Source organism: Propithecus coquereli, unplaced genomic scaffold, assembly GCF_000956105.1.
Source record: "Propithecus coquereli isolate 6110/MARCELLA unplaced genomic scaffold, Pcoq_1.0 Scaffold946, whole genome shotgun sequence".
Lineage (NCBI taxonomy): Eukaryota > Metazoa > Chordata > Mammalia > Primates > Indriidae > Propithecus > Propithecus coquereli.
In genome coordinates, this window is record NW_012155796.1 from 29,281 (window position 1) to 48,397 (window position 19,117).

Here is a 19,117-nt window from a genome sequence, read left to right on the forward strand (position 1 = left end):
AGTCCGAATAACCAATCACTTTCGGGAAGGAAGGAAAAGTGGGCGGGGAGGAAAAAAGGGGACAAGGTTTCCGGGGGCGCGGGGCAGTCTGGGAGTTGTAGTTCGCGGTCTCTGTAGAGCGCGCGCCTGGCGGAAGTGGCCCGAGAAGGCGGACGGAAGCCGGACGCTAAGCTGCGGGTTTGGGTAAGAGCCCACGGCGTGGGCCTAGAGAAAGGCGTGGTGGTTAGAGCTCCGAAGCCCAGTGGGCTGGGTCGGAGGTAACTGGAGCGCCGGCAGCTCCCGGAGGCTCTAGTTCTTTTACGGTGGGCGCCCGGCGGGCCTCGCCGGTGGCTTCCCCAGCATGCACAGGCACCGGGGGAGCGGCTGCTGGCGCGGGGCCTCGGAATGACCCTCCTGGTCGCCCGCTACGCGCTCCGGTGGCAGGGACCGCCCGGAGGCCGTGCCTTGTCCCGCGCCGTCATGGAGGTGGCCTTCCGAGGCGTGCGGAAAGTCCTCTGTGTGGCCGAGAAAAACGACGCGGCCAAGGGGATCGCCGACCTGCTGTCTAGCGGTCGCATGAGGCGGGTAAGAAAGCTCGTTTCTGGTCAGCTGCTCTCCTTGAGGGAGGCCCACCGTGCGGGACAGTGTGGTGGGCACCCAGAATCGGAATGAAAGCGATTTCTCTCATTTCTGAGACCTCACCGCCTTTTGCCTGGACTCCTGCAGTGGCCTCTTGTCTGCCTTCCCAAGCCCCAGGCTGTCCTCGGACTGACTGGCATTTTAAAATGTAGTTCAGACGTTTCACTCATTTGCTTGAACACCTTTTGTTTTCCTTGCCTACAGCAGCGTTTCCAAACTTGTCTGATCCTTGGAACTACACTGGCTATTCTTTGGGTCGTGGGTGAGACTGGGAAAGTCTGTATTTTAACATTCTTCCCTCGCGATTCTGAAATTCAGTTCAGTTGGGAACCACTGACGAGATTCCCTTAACCTGGGGTTTAAGCTTTGACCCATCGTCCCTTAGCTAACCTAGCTCTCCCCATCCTGGGCCGCAGCCCCTGCATTCTGCACCCGTGTGACTTTACAGTCTCAAAGTGAACGCTGACAGGGCAACACTGCAAGGTTTGGGGATTAGAGGTGAAGTCAGCCCTGTTCCCACCCCTGTGAGCTGATTCTGAGAGGCGCAAGGGATAAGAATGTGTTCTACCCACATTGAAGGCACAAATGAAAAGGAAGATTAAAAAGTTTCGTAACTGGAGGTGACACGGGGGACATTAAAAGCTATTCAGGAAAATCAAATAACCAAAATGGATCCTGATGGTTTTTGGGAGAACATTTTTAAGAGCTTGGGTGGAAGATCTCTGCTCCCTTTTCTTTACAGATCCCAGGATCCTTAGACCTTTTTCCAGTTTAGGGACAGTGGGAGCCGGAGCCAGGGTTGTGTGAATGCTGGCTGAGAGCTTCACCTCTTTCCAGTACAAAAAGTTCTGGTGAGCAGCCCCGAGGTTTGCCTTACTTGAAGGGGTTCTAGGCCTCTTGAGACCTACCCCTGTTTATCCTTCAGGGCTCTCCTGAAATGTCAACATTTCTCTTTCTCTCTCTCTCTCTCTCTCTCCCCCTCCCTCCCTCTCTCTCTCCCTCCAGTCCAGAGGTCTTTCTTAGAATGCTTAGTGTGCACATTAATTTTCTTGGCAAGAATCTTACCTTTAACTTGTTTGTTTACAACAATGCTAACAGCATGCTGTGTAACATTGTAGACTTTTCCGGTTTTGCCATGGTAAGATTTGTGGGGCATTTCTTTCCTTCACTTCCTTTCCCTTTTTTCTTTTTCCTTTCCCCTTCCCCCTTCCCCCTTCTCTTCCTTTCCCTTCCCTTCCCTTACTCCTTCCCTTTCGCCTTCCCCTCCTCTTTTCCTTCCCTTCCCTTCCCACTTCTCTTCCCCTCATTCTGCAGCCCAAGCTGGAGTGCCATGGCATGATCATAGCTCACTACAACCTCAAACTCCTGGCTTCAGGGGATCCCTGCCTCAGCCTCCAGAGTGGCTGGGACTGTAGGTGCACGCCACCAGGGGGCATTGCTTTTTGAACAGCACCCATTGATGTCTGCAATATCACCTGTCTTGTAGATTCTCATGCATGTGGCCAAAGGAACAACTCCATGTTTTCTAAAAGGCGTAGAGGTGCCTCTCCTCTTTCACTTTGTGTTTGTCATTTGGCAAATTACTGGAAGATTCTGGCCAAAAGGGAAGGCTTTTTTTTTTAACAAGAAGTTTTATTGTTTTTACATACAGAAAACTCAACATTTAACCCATTTAGTGGCAAGTTCTTTAGCCTTTGCCTTTTTTAGTTTGGTAATGTGAGCAACAGATTTTGGACCCAAGACATTGCCTCCCCAGTGACGGCAGATCTCATCATATCTGTCCTTCTAATTGCTCCTGATAGCTTCCACTGGCTTACTCAGAGCTCCCTTGTCTTCCAAGTTAACCTGTATGAAGACTACAGTAGTGCAGGTCTTCCTGTGGACTAGATGTCCCAGTCTTGCCTTCCCCTTTACAATGAAGTAGGGAACCTCTATCCTTCAACACTGGGCTTACAGGAAGACAGCCAGCTCTGTGGGATCCATGTCATGTTCAATCACCACCAACTGAGCCTTGTTCTCTGCCAATGTGGTAATAGTATTAACCCCCACTTGAAGGACAGGTGGTCTCTTAGTGCGGACATCCTCTTTGCCAGCAGCTTCTTAGGCCAATAGTCTTTGCCTCTTGCTTTGTCTCTTGGGTGCACTTGTGGTCCAGCTCAAGCACTTGAGTAGCTATTTGGCAGTCCTGGGTGAACTGGTTAATCACAGGAGACACTTTGAGCCACTTATAGACAGTAGCTTTTTGCCGCTGTAACTGGTTGTAGTGGGGCTATTTGACAAAGCGGATGAGGTCCCTTTTGTGCTGGATGTCCTGTCCAGTGCCAAAATTCTTAGGCCTTTTCTCAAATGGGATTTATCACCTTGCCCTTCTACTGTTTCATGACAACAGGAGCCGGGCCACCTTCTTCCCCTTGGGCTTCTTTCCTTTTGGCATCTTGGGCAGCTGAAGGAGAGACGTTGCTTAAATGTCTCTCCAAGGAACCTTTCCCTCACCACCATCCCTCACTGTGGGACCATTAATGACATGCTGTCAATGCACTCCATTCTCCTACTTGAAATGCATCTACCTGTTACAGTTAAATTATGTAATGTGCAATTATTTAGTTGATCTATCACCGCCCCTCTGTGGACTTTCAAGCTCCAAAGGACAGGGACTAATATAGTGTCTGAAATACAGATTTCTCAGCAAATATTTGTTGGATGAATGTTTGAGCTGAGTTTAAAAGTATTACTAAGCAGTGGATACAGTGTAAAGAACAACCCAGGGGCTTGAAACACCTTGGCATGTTCAGAAATAATTAGACGTTAGGAGTGGCATGTGGTTGGAAGAAAAACCAGTGAGTTAAGCAAGAGAAGCAGTTGAATGCAGACCATGAAGGTATTAAAGAGCCATGTAGATTGTGTGTGTAGGTGGTTGAGTGTGGTAAAATGCACATAAAATTTACCATTTAAATCATTTTCAAGTATATGATTCAGTGGCATTTAGTACTTTCACAGCGTTGTGCAACCATCATCACTGCCTAGTTCCAGAAGATTTTTGTGACCCCAAAAGGAAACCTCATGTCCATGAAGCAGTCACTTCCCCTTACATCCTCCTCCCAGCCCCTGGCAACCAGGTAATCTAACTTTCTGTCCCCATGGATTTGCCTATTCTGGATATTTCTTATAAATGGAACCATACAATACATGGTCTTTTGTGCCAGGGTTCTTTCACGTACCATAATGTTCAAGTCCATCGATGTTGCGGCATGTATTGGTTCTTCATTCTTTTTTATGGCTGAATAGTACTCCGTTGTATGGACAGATCAGATTTAATTTTACCATCCATCAGTTGATCAACATTTGTGTTTCCACCTTTTGGCTCTTATGAATAGAGCTGCTATAGACAACTCATGAATTAAGTTTTTGTTTGAATAACTGTTTTCAATTCTTTTGGGTAAATTATACAGAGTGGAATTGATACGACATGTAACTTTGTTTAACTTTTTGGGGAACCACCAAACTGTTTTCCACAGTGGCCAAAGCATTTTACATTTCCTCAGTGTTCTAATTTTTCCACATCTAAATTTTGTACATCCTCAACAACACTTATCTTCCTTTTTTTGTTTTAATTACATGCTAGTAGGTTGTGCAGTGGTATCTCATTGTGGTTTTGATTTACATTTTCCTAGTGACTGAAGAAATTGGACATCTTTTCAGTGCTTGTTGGCCATTTGTTTATTTTCTTTGAAGAAATGTTGCTTATACTTGGATATGATGTGATATCCAAGAAATCATTGCCAAATCCAAGATCAGAAAGATTTCCTCCTATATTTTCTTCCAAGAATTCTATAGTTTCAGCTCTTATATTTAGGTCTTTGATCCATTTCGAGTTAATTTTTATATATAGTGTGAGGTAAGGGTCCAAATTCATTCTTTTGCATATGCATATCCAGTTGTCCCAGCACCATTTGTTGAAAAGACTATGCTTTGGATGCCCATTGGATGGATGTGGCACCTGTAAAGTCCCAGCTACTCAGAAGGCTGAGGCAGGAAGATCCTTTGAGCCTAGGAGTTTGAGGCTGTATTGTGCTGTGATAACACCTGTGAATAACCACAATACTCAAACCTGGGCAACATAGTGAGACCTCATCTCTCAAAAAAGAAAATCAATTGACCATTGATGTTTAGGTTTATTTCTGGACTCTCAGTTTTATTCCATCGTTATATATGTCTATCCTTATACCAGTACCACACAGTTTTGATTACTGTAGCTTTGCAGTAAGTTTTGAGCGCCCGACTTCAGCCTCCTGAGTAGCTGGAATGACAGGCATGGGCCATCACGCCTGGCTACACACAGAAAAATTGTCTTTTTGAGACTGAGAGAGAATCTTCTAATACTGGTCTTTCTTGGCCCTTGAACGTTTCCCCAGTTCCCAGTCGGCCTTTCTCTTGTTTTGCGTTCAGTGTTCGGCTCTTCATAGGCCTAACTGCTTTTAATGTGTTTGTGGAAGAAGGTGGGATCTACTCAGAGAAGGTCTTGATGGTCTGTAATTGCAGCTGAAGAAGCGCTTTATAGATTGGATTCCAGTTCTGACCAGGGCTTTATAGTGTCGTTAGATTTTGGAACCAGACGGACCTCAGTGATAGCTTCGTTCCGGAAAAAATTGAGGCTTAGAAAGCTGAATGACTTGCCCGTGATCGCCAGTTTATTGGTGTAATTGTATGGCCAGGAAACAGCAGAGATGTATGTGAAGGAAGGAGAAAATCATCAAGAGACCTGTCTTAATCCCTTCTCTGCCATTGAGTTGTCACATGACCTTGGAAAAGTCCAGACTCATCTATATAAAATGTTAATATTAACTGATCTCAGGGTTACCTTTCAGTATAAAAACTCAGTAGATTCTATCAAGTGTATGCTTGGTAACTATTTCTGAGGGGCTATTTAAGTGGTCTTAATAATTTAGCCTAGTTTTTAATCTACAGGAAATATATTTTGCACTTTTAATATTCTCACTTTTCAGGGTTTTGCTTGATCTTTATGCTGAGGAGTTATTTGTTTTACTAACATAGTTTATATTTTTTAATTATTTTTGTTTTGTTTTATAGAGAGAAGGACTTTCTAAATTCAACAAGATCTATGAATTTGATTATCATCTATATGGCCAGGTAGGTGTTAAAATATTTCCATCATAAAGCTGAAGTGTGCTTTCAGATCCATGTGCCATTTTAGTGTACATCCCTTGGGGTTTCAGCTATAGCTAAAAAGAGCAATTATTTACTATACATCCTCCTTAAATTTCTTGTATTTTAGAGTTCTTTAATCAAGAAGTAGCCTGGATGTATGTAGAATATGTCACTGTCTTAAGAATAACTATTGCTGTGACCTAAAGGTCTTTGGTTATAGGTGATCATTCTATAATTTATAAGGAAATTTAATAAAATATAATCAGATTTCCTCTTTTTAATAAAATATGGTCTCATCTCAGCTCTTTATAATAAACAAGCTAATATGTAGTAGTTTGAGGAAATTTTAAATGATACAGAAGACATCATGGTACTAGAATTAAACTAGTGATAATCTTACATCATAGGTGTTAAAAAAAAAGTGGTGATTATATTCCGTGGCTTTTGGCTTGGAAGAGTTTTTTGGATTTTTATTTTGGGGTTTTTGTTTGGTTGGTTTCATTTAGTTTGGGTTTTTTTTTTTTTTTTTGAGACAGAGTCTCACTCTATTGCCCCAGCTAGAGTGCAGTGGCATCATCACAGCTCACTGTAGCCTCAAACTACTGGGCTCAGGTAGTTCTCCTGCCTCAGCCTCCTGAGTAGCTAGGACTATAGGCACGTGCCACTACACCTGACTAATTTTTTCTATTTTTTGGTAGAGACAGGGTCTCACTCTTGCTCAGGCTGGTCTCGAACTCCTGGTCTCAAGCAATCCTCCTGCCTCTCAGTGCTAGGATTACAGGCATGAGCTGCCGTACCTGACCTAAAGAGCTATATTTATGTTTCTTCCCAATCAGCTAAGGTTTTTTTTTCCCCCTTTAATAGAAATTCCTCCCTTTCGTTTGAATGATTTGGCAAAATATAACTGCAGAAAGACTAACTTGAGTTTTGTCATCATTCAGAATGTTACCATGATAATGACTTCGGTTTCTGGACATTTGTTGGCTCATGATTTCCGGATGCAGTTTCGAAAATGGTCAGTACAATTCCTGGGGGAAGGACTTTCAGATTATTACAGTAAGTTTTGAAATATTACAGGACTTTTGAGGCATGTCGATCTTACTGTGTAATTTATAGTACTAAGATGACCTAGAATCATCTGATTCATTGTGAATTTTTATCAGACCTTTAGAATAAATAGCTACTTTTAAGTGTTCTCCCAAAATAGCAGACCTTTTTCATGCAGTCATCAGATTGCATTTATCCAAGTGCAGATGCCCATGAAAGGTGCCCATGACATTCAGAATGTCTTAGCAGCTCCTGTTGATCCTCCTGGCGAAGTAGATAGTGCGCTTTGCAGAGGGCTGTAGCCTTGCTTTCAGTCTGCTGGGACTGCTCCTGTTTGGGGATCCACCCATGAGCCCCTGGAGCAGTTCATTGTCATTAGAATGGAGGGTTCTCCATCACGTGCTGAGGTAAGACTGTGTTTTTTTCTTTTCTAGGCAGAGCTGCAACCCCCTTGTCCTCTTTGAAGCAGAAATTGAAAAGTACTGCCCAGAGAATTTTGTAGACATCAAGGTGGGGTCTTTTGAAGACATTTGGCACTAAAGTTGGAACAACCATAGAGAATCAAACTGACTGATTTCTGTATTTTTAATGCATCGGAATTTGGAGATAATGTTTTCCGCCAAACTTAGTACCATGATTTAAAAAGTTAACTCCTACCCATTGTATAAATAAGGCTGTTTAAGCGTAGTGGCCAAGGGACTAAAGTAAGCCCTTTTTATGAATAGTAGTAGTTTATATTCTAGGAATAAGTATGGTTAAATTATTGATTCTAGCCATCATCCCACCTCTAGTTAGAACAGAAGAGGCTGCAAAATGTAAATGGTTGTTTGACAGTAGATTGCCGGTTGTCAAGCAGTCAGGGCACCTACAGTTACGATAATTCACTACTAACTGGGAAACCTTCTTGGGATGAAACTCAGTTGGTGTTTATTTTTTATTTTTTATTTTCTTTTGAGACAGAGTCTCACTCCATTGCCTGGACTAGAGTGCTGTGGCGTCAGCTTAGCTCACAGCAACCTCAAACTCCTGGGCTCAAGCAATCCTGCCTCAGCCTCCCAAGTAGCTGGGACTATAGGCACACGCCACCATGCCCGGCTAATTTTTTCTGTATATTGTTTTTAGCTGTCCAATTAATTTCTTTCTATTTTTAGTAGAGATGAGGTCTCGCTCTTGCTCAGGCTGGTCTCGAACTCCTGAGCTCAAACAAACCGCCCACCTCGGCCTCCCAGAGAGCTAGGAATACAGGCATGAGCCACCGCGCCCGGCCAGTTGGTGTTTATTTTTTAACCAGGACATAATCAGAATCACCTAAGTCATAAGTGTGAGAGCTGAGTTTTACGTTTTGTCATATAGATGAAGTTGTATTAAACCCTGTATCTTCCCTCCATCTTCTAGAAGCTCATTTGTGGGTATGGAGGGTTGTACTACTGACCTCGCCATTATTAGCACTAGTAAAAGCAGGCTTCTTTGATCTCTTTCCCTCGCCAAGATGGTGTACTCCAAGAACAGCATTGCTCTTTAGTCAGGTCCCTTAGGTGTTGAGGTGTAAAGTCATTGCTCTGCGATTCTGTTCTCACTGCTCTTTCCCCACTGTGAACTTCAGAAAACTCTGGAACGAGAGACACGGCAGTGCCAGGCTCTGGTGATCTGGACTGACTGTGATAGAGAAGGTGAAAACATCGGATTTGAGATCATCCACGTGTGCAAGGCTGGTACGTGCTGCTGCTGTGTCTCCACTTTGGAGCCCTGAAAATAGCGTTCTCCGGTGTCTGCGTATACGTGGCCGTGGCTGAGTTCCTCTGCAGATACTCTTCCTCCTCAGGCAAATCACTGAACCTTTGGGAGGCTTGACTTCCTCCTGTGGGGCAATCTGTTTCCTAGAGCTGCCATGGGAATTAAATGAGTTACTGATAGTGTAGACCATTTAGCCCAGGGCTTATTCCTTGTTAGGTACAAGGAGATCCCCAGCTTCTTAAGAACAGGTACCTTATAGTCTATTTTTTAAAATTAGATATTGAATATATGCAGAAGAATGGATGTATCATAAGTAAAGTACAAAGAATAATTCTAAAATGTTCTATTTGTTTTCTTAATCTCCCATATTCATTGTACAACGACTGTTAATACTAATATATAATTGTTAAAGTGGATGTGAATGGCTCAGACAGATTTAATGATTTCATGTAACTTAGAGGAAGTGATGAACAGGCCATTCTCTGGCTCAGAGGGTGGGGTTCCTACTTTCCCTAAGAGGTTTTGTGTTGAATGCTGTGATGACTCCTGGAAATTTAAATGCATTAACTTTCGAAGATGCTGTATATGCCTTTATTCTTTCCGCAAGGGACATGAAATTTTCCCACAAGACTCTTTAATTAACAGAGTTTTTGTTTTCCCTAAAGGCCTGAGAGAGTGGTAAGGTTGAAGTCTCAAAAGGTCCACCAAGTGAATGGTAGTTAATCGCTCAAATTCACTCCGCAGTTATTTCTGACATCAGTTTGAAGGTCATGTGATGTTTCCCTCTTAGACGTTGTATACCATTGATTTAACATACAGGTAAATCAGGCACAGCACAGCTTCTTGAACTGGTTTGCCTTCATTTCAAGGTAGTTTAAGAAAAGTGAGCCCCTTATGATGGAGGGCAGTGTGATCTGACTTTGACCTCGGTGCCACCTTGTGTTCCATAGTGAAGCCCAGTCTGCCGGTGTTGCGAGCCCGTTTCTCTGAGATCACACCCCGTGCCATCAGGATGGCCTGTGAAAACCTGGCCGAGCCTGATCAGAGAGTGAGCGACGCTGTGGATGTGAGGCAGGAGCTGGATCTGAGAATAGGTGAGGAGCAGACAGATCCTCCCACTGCCACGGGGAACACTGATGTTTGGTTGTGGAACCAAAAATGAGGTTCTGTGTAAATGTACGCAGCCAGCTCTGACCTCGGCATCCACTGTTCTCTTGTTCCTTCCTCCCTTCTCCCTCCCTCCCTCCTTTCCTCTCTTCCTCCCTTCCTTCCTCTCTTCCTCTCTTCCTCTCTCCTCACTCTCCAGGAGCTGCCTTCACCAGGTTCCAGACGCTGCGGCTTCAGAGGATTTTCCCTGAGGTGCTGGCAGAGCAGCTCATCAGTTATGGCAGCTGCCAGTTCCCCACACTGGGCTTCGTGGTGGAGAGGTTCAAAGCCATCCAGGCTTTCGTGCCAGAGGTCTTCCACAGGATTAAAGGTAAGGCTGAGGGTTGTGTATGCATGGGCCCAGGAATAACAAGGGACTGGGGAGCATTAATAGTGCTAATTAAAGGTGTGATTTAAAAAAAAAAAAATCTTGCTGCCCTTCTCTCTGCCCCATTACAATATTCAGAATCTACCTAATGTTTCTTTTGTCATCTAGAAACTCTTCCCTGTTTCATATTCCTTTGGCTTTCAGTGTAAAATACCTTTTCTATTTGTCATATCACGTGACTTCTCTGAGACACAGCCTTTCTGTTTGTCTCTCCCCAATACAGTAACTCATGACCACAAAGATGGCATCGTAGAATTCAACTGGAAAAGGCATCGACTCTTCAACCACACAGCTTGTCTTGTCCTCTATCAGTTGTGTATGGAGGTAAGAACTGCTCTGAAATCCTAATGATCTAGGAAACATTCTGCACACCTCCCAGGCCACTCTGTCTCCGTTCCAGTCTCCCACTGAACTTGAGCTTTAAGTTTGCAGAAAACAGCACTAAAAATGTGGAAGGGAAGGGTCTGTAGAACTTTTAGATAAAATCAGAAATTTTGAGAACTTGTAGCTGAAATCCCTCTCTGGGGCATATACTGTCACCAGAGATTAACAAGGATCAGCTAGACAGTCCAGATCATACATTCCTAGGGAATCTCTGTGAAGCAATTTGGACAGCCTCTGTCCCCTCTTGGTCACATAAGGAAGTCTAGAGAAATGAAAGTTACAAATGAATGAGTTAATTTCATATAGCAATTAAGGCCAGGAAGAAAATTAAGCGGGGAAAAGGGATAGAGAGAGGCCTGGGGGACAGGGAAGGGGCTGTTCTGGATATGGTCAGGAAAGACCTCGCAGAGGGGTGACATTTGAGCAGGGGTTGGAGTGAGGCAGCCAGGGGAGGAATGGGGGGAAGCTGTGTCTCAGAACAACACGTGCAAAGGCGCGCCACAGGCCGGTCATTGGCAGTGGAGACTCTGCCTTCACATTTCCTGACCCTTGGACTGGTCATCCATTTTGCGATGCCACTTCCTATCAGTCAGTACATAGCCTGGTTTTTCCCAGGGCCTACACACAGTGGTGCCTAAGGAGAATCCTGAGATGTCTAGGTTTGATAATTCGTGGGTGCTTCTTGGCTATAGCCCACTGGCAGGATTGTTATTAATTAATTTCATAGGGGAGTGAGAACTGCAAAGCATGTGATATGTGCCAGGCATACTTTGTCTCATATTATTTTGTTTAATTCTAATAATACCCGTGAGGGTGGTGATGCCATCCCCATTTTACAGATGAGGGACCTAGACAAAGTGCAGTGACTCATCCACGCACACACGCAAGAGAGCGAGTATACAGCAGAGCACGGCCTGGATCCCAGCATGTCCCTGCCCGTTCTGCACACTGCTGCCCCTTCCTGTCACCCACTCTACCCTTTGACCCTGGACCACCAGGTGTCTGTGTTACTGCATGTTTATCTGTTAAATAAGAAGACCTGTGGTGTTTCTCCTTCACTGGGATGTGGTGTGGGAATATGTGGCAGGGGATATGCTTAGAGCTTATGAGCAGCTGGTCCTCAAGTCTTCCAGGAAGGAGAAATTTGGATTTCGATAGACAAATATCCTCATTAGCAAACTACTTAAACTGAGTTCTTTGTTCATCTACAGGCTCTTAAAAGTGTGAAGTTGCTTTTAAGATTATAGTTCTCCAGCTTGTATTGTACAATTTCTCCTATTTCTAACTCTGTATTATCCTGAATTTAAAAAAAATAACACTGTACATGTGTGCATAGGAAACTACTCAGGAGATGCATAGGCTGTTTGTTGTATTTCATAGGCTCTTTAAGGCTTGTGAAATTGCCCTTCAGAATCTTGGTTTGAGTGGGAAGGAGACAATGATGTCCACTACACCGTCAGGTATAAGCACCATTAAGTAGGTAGCTCTCCGGGGCTGTCACTGGCCTAAGCCAGTGGTCAGTATGGTCTGGAGTGGTGAGCAGGTGCAGCCCAGGGGAAGGCTGGAAGTTCATGCTGTCTTTGCTTTCCTGACCTCCTAGGATCCTGTGGCAACCGTGGTGGAGGTCAGATCTAAGCCTAAGAGCAAGTGGCGGCCTCAAGCTTTGGACACTGTGGTATGTTCCAGACTGTTTCAGGCACTGAGGAACAATTACTTCCCATTGTTGGGCTGTAGTTCTACTGCACGGACTATGATACAGTGGAAGGAAACATCACCTATCACCGTGCCACATAGCAGAGCACTTGGGAAAGATAAGGCTTGCTTGGCCTCTTAATGCTTTTTTTTTTTTTTAATTTATCAAGTGCAATATAACTGCTTTGTGTGAGGTTTGGGAAACAAAAAGAGGAAGACAAATGACCGTCCTTACATAATTGTTGGTATAATTTTGGTGTCTTACTGGGTTTTTTTTTTTCGCATTCATATTTTTTACAGCATTATAATTTATAATTAGAGTAGCTTATTTTTTGCACCCAAGCATTTTTTTTCATGTTGCTGCATAATCTGTGTGTTATTTTAAATAATATGCTATATCAACTGATCTTGGAACAGGGCTTCTCAAATTTTTGGCCCCAGGAAGAGCTACCCCCATGGGACACAAGTCTGAGTAAATCACATTAGGAGTGTGCCTTCCCACTCACCATTTAGCAAGGACATTCGGGCTAGAATTACTGTCAGGCTTACCTGTGTGACCTGGGCCAAGCCCCTTGACATCTCCAGATCTCTTCTCTACTTCCTCATTTGCCACCAGGAAGCTGGACTGAATGTAAGGTCTGTCGTAAAGCAAGCAGGTTCTTTTTTTTGTTTGTTTTTGTTTTTGAGACCAAGTCTCGCTCTGTCCCCCAGGCTGGAGTGCAGTGGCATCATCGTAGCTCACTGCAACCTCCAACTCCTGGGCTCAAGTGATCCTCCTGCCTCGGCCTCCCAAGTAGCTGGGAATACAGACATGCACCACCACGCCCAGCTAATTTTTTCTGTGTTTAGTAGAGACAGGGTCTCGCTCCTGCTCAGGCTGGTCTTGATCTCCTGACCTCAAGTGATCTTCCCTCCTCAGCCTCCCAGAGTGTTAGGATTATAGGCATGAGCCAGCATGCCCTGCCTCAAGCAGGTTCTAAAGGAAGCAAAGCTTTACCCCGCTGCTCCTTCATCTGGAACAGTCCACTTTGAAGTTGTACATACAGAATGTGCAGGCTAAAAAATGTGCATGGGCTGCTAGGCAGTGCATTCCTTGTCTCAGACAGGCCAGGGTAAACGTGTGTATGTGTTGAAGGATTCCCAGGGGAAAGTCATGGATTGATTTTATATAGTAGGCATACGTGTTTTATTCCTTTCTGGTTAAATGTGCTTTGACATATAGTCGGCAGCGTTGTTGGAGTGGTGCCTAGGGAAAAGAACAACTGGTTATCCCCCAGGAAGCCTTAAAGAATGGTTTTCACCATCCAGGGGAGTTTACTGGGGATTGGGTGGGATTCACAAAATCTGATTCTCAGACTACCTGTGTTATTACTGTATGTTAGGCTGCTTGTTAAAAAGTGCAGATTTCAGCCTCTGTCCCAGCCTTGCTCTGCTCTGTCAAGTCCCCAGTGAGCAGGGCCGGGAATCTGCTGGCTTCCCCGATGAGCCTTACACATCAGTCTGAGAACCATTGGGCGGGGAATCTGGCTCTGCTGGCAGGCTCAGAAATCGTTCTCAGACAGCCTTGCCCCCTCTGTGTGACAGAGGAACCTGGCATGACAGGGGCAGGCTTGTCCAAAGATGAGTTGTGTAGCCGGGTCGTGCCCTCTGACTGACACCTAACGTGCCTGTTGACCCATTTCACAGGAGCTTGAGAAGCTGGCTTCTCGCAAGTTGAGAATAAACGCTAAAGAAACCATGAGGATTGCTGAAAAGCTCTACACTCAAGGGTGAGTATTCTTGACAGTAGATTTGGGAGTAGAATTTGAAGCAACTTTATCAGGGTGAAAGATTTTAGAAGTAGAGCTCGTGAGGAAACACAAATTGTCTAAATAACACCCAAGCTCTGACAGAGGATTTTGACATTGACTTGACTTTTCTGATACGAAAAAGGCATTTCAGTATGAGAACCTATAGAGTAAATCCAGATTCTACTCTTGACTCCTCAGCAATCTCCTGGGTGCCCTGGCAAGTGGCAGAGAGCAGGCAGCACCTCTGGGAGTTGTTTGCCTGTGAAAATCATCCCTACCCAGGGGTCACGGGCACCCCAGCAAGGAGGTCCTCTGACTGTGCTGTCCAACATTTGACCGTGAGCACTTGAAGTTTGGGTTGTCCAACTTGGGATGTGCTGTAAATATAAAATATGCACTGGATTTTTGAAGACTTGTATGAAAATAGAATGTAAACTATCTAAAATTTTAAGTGGCTAATTGATGATTTAAAATGACATATAGAGTCTACGTTATAGTTTTAGGGATGGCAATGTTCTTTATGTACTCTAGGAAAAGTTAGAGAAAAACACACTGGTGGAGCTGTTGGGGCTGACGAGACTTCTGTGCTATACCAGGGTCAGACTGACCCCAAGAGAAGCCAGTGACGTGCCCCAGGCCATGAGGCACTGGCAGAGTCCTGGGTCTTGATCCTGTGCCAGGCCGGCCCGTTCCCTTCCCCTTGTGGCTGCTTTTCACCCCATGCGGGGCATCTCAGAACTTTCTTGGTGCAGATAACCTAGGGTGCTTTCAGGTGAGTTGGCTATATGAGATAGGTAATTGCAGGTGTTACCAGGTGCTGTTAGTCACTTAAAAACCAACTAAAGGCCGGGCGTGGTGGCTCACGCCTGTAATCCTAGCTCTCTGGGAGGCCGAGGCGGGCGGATTGTTTGACCTCAGGAGTTCGAAACCAGCCTGAGCAAGAGCGAGACCCCCGTCTCTACTAAAATTAGAAAGAAATTAATTGGACAACTAAAAATATATAGGAAAAAAAAAAATTAGCCGGGCATGGTGGCGCATGCCTGTAGTCCCAGCTACTCGGGAGGCTGAGGCAGGAGGATCGCTTTAGCCCAGGAGTTTGAGGTTGCTGTGAGCTAGGCTGATGCCATGGCACTCTAGCCCGGGCAACACAGTGAGACTCTGTCTCAAAAAAAAAAAAAAAAAAAAACCAACTAAAGAACCTAAAAAGAATTCTTTTTCTGTTTCTTGGCCTTCGTTTTAGGTACATCAGCTATCCCCGGACGGAAACAAACATTTTTCCCAGAGACTTAAACCTGACAGCGTTGGTGGAACAGCAGACCCCAGATCCACACTGGGGAGCCTTTGCCCAGAGCATTCTGGAGCGGGGCGGCCCCACCCCACGCAACGGGAACAAGTCTGACCAAGCTCACCCTCCCATCCATCCCACTAAATATACCAGCAGCCTGCAGGTTGGTTTCTTTGAATGTGTTGCCTGCTAGGACCCAGAGCAAGGTGCTAAGGGCCAGTAGTAGGATTCGAGTTTACCCTGCAGGCTCTGATGATAGGAAATGAGTGGTCTTGGAATATCTCTTTCATTTCAGAAAAGAGAAGTCAGTGTCAGAATTCTCCTATTTCATAATTTTCCACCTGCCTTTCATGAAAGACCTCCCCCCCATTTTGGGCCCCACCCTTACTCTAGCCCCTTTAGCACAGGACTCCTGCTGCTTCTCTCCTTGTCCCTGACACATAGTCCAGGTTGCCCCCACAACCTTCTCAGCCCCCACCCCACAGCCATTTACAGTCCCTTGTAACTAGAGAATCCTGTCTGTCCTCCCGAGAGGTTCCCTTGCCTTCCCAAGACTTTGCCACCTCCCTCCTGTCATGCTGTAGCCACTGTAGAGTTTCCCACTGGGCTCTGCCTGATTGGCTCAATGGGGACAGGCTCTGCAAGGGCAGGAGTCTTTGAGTATTGCTGACTTCTGCAGGCTGTCACAGAACTGAGCAAATTTTGATCTTTTTTCTTCTTTCTTTAATAACACATTCCTTCTGATCTTAAAATTAGTACATTTTCAAGTAGTGCCTCACGCCTGTAATCCTAGCACTCTGGGAGGCCAAGGCAGGAGGATTGTTTGAGATCAGGAGTTCAAGACCAACCTGAGCAAGAGCAAGACCCTGTCTCTACTAAAAGCAGAAAAAAATTAGCTAGGTGTTGTGGCATGCACCTGTAATCCCAGCTACTTGGAAGGCTGAGGCAGGAGGATTGCTTGAGCCCAGGAATTTGAGGTTGCTGTGAACTATGATATGACACCACTGCACTCTAGGCGGGGGCAATAGAGTGAGACTTTGTCTCAAAAATAAGTAAATTTTAAAAATAAAATTAATACATGGTCATTTTACACAATTTAGAAAATACAAAAGATTATATAAAGAAGGAAAAAATTGCCTATAATTGCCTCTTCTGATAACCACATTTTTTCTATGCGTGTATATAGTCTTTTAATAAAAGTAGAACCTCAGGCCGGGCGCGGTGGCTCACGCCTGTAATCCTAGCTCTCTGGGAGGCCGAGGCGGGCGGATTGTTTGAGCTCAGGAGTTCGAAACCAGCCTGAAATTAGGAAGAAATTAATTGGACAACTAAAAATATATAGAAAAAAATTAGCCGGGCATGGTGGCACATGCCTGTAGTCCCAGCTACTCGGGAGGCTGAGGCAGGAGGATTGCTTGAGCCCAGGAGTTTGAGGTTGCTGTGAGCTAGTATGATGCCACGGCACTCTAGCCCGGGCAACACAGTTGAGACTCTGTCTCAAAAAAAAAAAAAAAGAATGACTTCCCAGTCTGGAGGGGAAAATGGCTCACTTGCTTACCTCTGCCCCATTGGAGTTGTGAGGTGTGTCAGCCTAAACCGATCTGCTCCCTAGGACTTGCCTGGCACTCCACATTAGCGCAGGGCCTAAGGAGCGGTGTCACCTGTTCCGGGCAGAACATTAGGCCGAAAGGTGACATAAACCAGGTTTAAACAAGAGGTGGCATTTTCAAGGAAGTTTCAAATTCTTCTTCTCTTCCTAGGGAGATGAACAGCGACTGTATGAGTTTATCGTTCGCCATTTCCTGGCTTGTTGCTCCCAGGATGCTCAGGGGCAGGAGACCACTGTGGAGATTGACATTGCTCAGGAGCGCTTTGTGGCCAACGGCCTCATGATTCTGGCCCGAAACTATCTGGACGTGTATCCATATGATCGCTGGAGTGACAAGGTGATAAAGAGGTGGACCGCAGGGAGAAGGGAGGACAGTCATGTCCTAGCCTTGAGCCATCTAGTGGCACGAGACTGTATTTCTTGAAATGGAGGTTGTCTTTTGCCTGAGTGTGGCGACAGTGATCTGATTGCATGCATCTACTCCCTGCAGATCCTCCCTGTCTATGAGCAAGGCTCCCGCTTTCAGCCCAGCACCGTGGAGATGGTGGATGGGGAGACCAGCCCGCCCCAGCTGCTCACCGAGGCCGACCTCATCGCCCTCATGGAGAAGCATGGCATTGGTCAGTAGCTCCTACGCGTGACTCGCATCTCTCTATGAGCCAGGCACGCTCTGATGCAGGTGCTATATTCTTATCCCCATTTTTATAGTTGAAGTGAGGCTTAGAGAGGTTAAGAACTTACCTAAGGTCACAAAGTGTGTGTTATTTAAACCTGGTTTTAATATCCACAGTCAGTGCTCTGAAATCCCGTACCATACCGTACACAGAGCGACACATTTCCCGTGACTCAGGGTGCTCAGCTAGGAGCACCCTTTGGGCGCATGGGGATAGAACAGCAAATAAGGTAGCAACAATTAAAACCGTATTGTTATCTTTTGAAGTGTCAGATCGGGCAGCTTGGGCCTCCTTTCCTTGTGGAACAGTGGATGTGGGTGTCAGCCATCCCCACAGGTGTGCACCCACACTACTCACACTCACACTGCTCCCACTGGCCTCACTCACCTGCTTGTACTTGGCAGGACCCTACTGTTAGCCATGGGTTGCTGGATTCTTAGCTTTTTGTTCCCATGATTGCTTAGGAGTCAGAAATTAGGTTTTAAAAAACACTAGACCAGAATTATGTTTTTCCCAATAAGTCCTGTGGCTCAAGCTTTGCAGGTGGGTCATTGTGAGTGATCTGCTGCCCCTCCATCCATTTTCCTTAGTGTTCATAGCACATAGCTTTCAAGGGCTGTCTCTAGCAAAACCCAGTCCAGGAAGGCCAGCCGCGTGATGGAAGAGAAGAGGAGTCCCCTACATGTGTTATGGAAACTGCTTTCTCCATTCAGGCTATACCTGCCTCACCTACAAAGAGAATTTAATAGTCCTATGACTTGGGAAAAGTGCTCCAACCTGGAGTCCCTGACCATCACTGAGATATCCAGAAAGCTTTCAGGTTTAGGTAAAATTAAAGGGAGTTTGCCCATCACGATTTCTTTGATTAAAATGTATGAGGCCTACTAGAATGAGACCTTGGACTAAGCGCCAGGGACTCAAAGAGGAATGAAACCTTGTTTTTCCCTTTAAGGACTCAGTCTAGCAGAAGAACCAAACCAAACCAACACATTGAATACAATGTGATGGGTTCTGCAGGGAGCAGGAAGAAAACATCATGGGTGGGGCATGGTTGGCATTTGAACTGGACCAAAACCTCATAGTAAGACTTCCTGGTCAATGAAGGCAAGCCCAGCACAGGGCAGGGCCTGCAGAAGGGCACAGGAGGAATGCAAAAGCCTGCTGCAGCTGGGGGCAGTAAGGGATGGTCGTAGAAGGTGAGAAAGAAAGGTGGTTCTGGCCTGACTTTGCAGCCTTGCTTACAGGGCTACGGGGCTTGGGTGCCTCCTCATAGTTGGTAGGGAGCCACATAGAAGTACACTTTTAAAAAACCAAACCAGGCCAGGCTCAGTGGCTCATGCCTGTAATCCTAGCACTCTGGGAGGCCGAGGCAGAGGATTACTTGAGCTTAGGAGTTCGAGACCAGCCTGAGCAAGAGTGAGACCCTCCTCTCTACTAAAAATAAAAAAATTAGCTGGGCGTGGTGGTGTGTGCCTGTAGTCTCAGCTACTCAGGAGGCTGAGGCAGGAGGATTACTTGAGCCCAGGAGTTTGAGGTTGCTGTGAGCTAGGCTGATGCCATGGCACTCTAGCCTGGGCAACAGAG

General features: G+C 45.5%; 1 protein-coding gene and 1 pseudogene across 1 annotated transcript in view; one reads left to right on the forward strand and one right to left on the reverse strand.

Moving 5' to 3' along the window:
* Positions 1-384: 384 nt before the first annotated feature.
* TOP3A (topoisomerase (DNA) III alpha) overlaps positions 385-19,117 on the forward strand; it is a 30,456-nt gene continuing 11,723 nt past the window's right edge. The window contains exons 1-13 of the mRNA XM_012664983.1: positions 385-564; positions 5,707-5,766; positions 6,726-6,799; positions 7,266-7,341; positions 8,435-8,543; positions 9,516-9,659; positions 9,872-10,042; positions 10,323-10,423; positions 12,084-12,158; positions 13,862-13,944; positions 15,206-15,413; positions 17,011-17,196; positions 17,350-17,479. Of these exons, the coding sequence (XP_012520437.1) occupies positions 385-564; positions 5,707-5,766; positions 6,726-6,799; positions 7,266-7,341; positions 8,435-8,543; positions 9,516-9,659; positions 9,872-10,042; positions 10,323-10,423; positions 12,084-12,158; positions 13,862-13,944; positions 15,206-15,413; positions 17,011-17,196; positions 17,350-17,479 (1,597 nt within the window). The remainder of the gene's footprint in view (positions 565-5,706; positions 5,767-6,725; positions 6,800-7,265; positions 7,342-8,434; positions 8,544-9,515; positions 9,660-9,871; positions 10,043-10,322; positions 10,424-12,083; positions 12,159-13,861; positions 13,945-15,205; positions 15,414-17,010; positions 17,197-17,349; positions 17,480-19,117) is intronic.
* Positions 2,275-3,058, reverse strand: LOC105826954 (annotated as a pseudogene).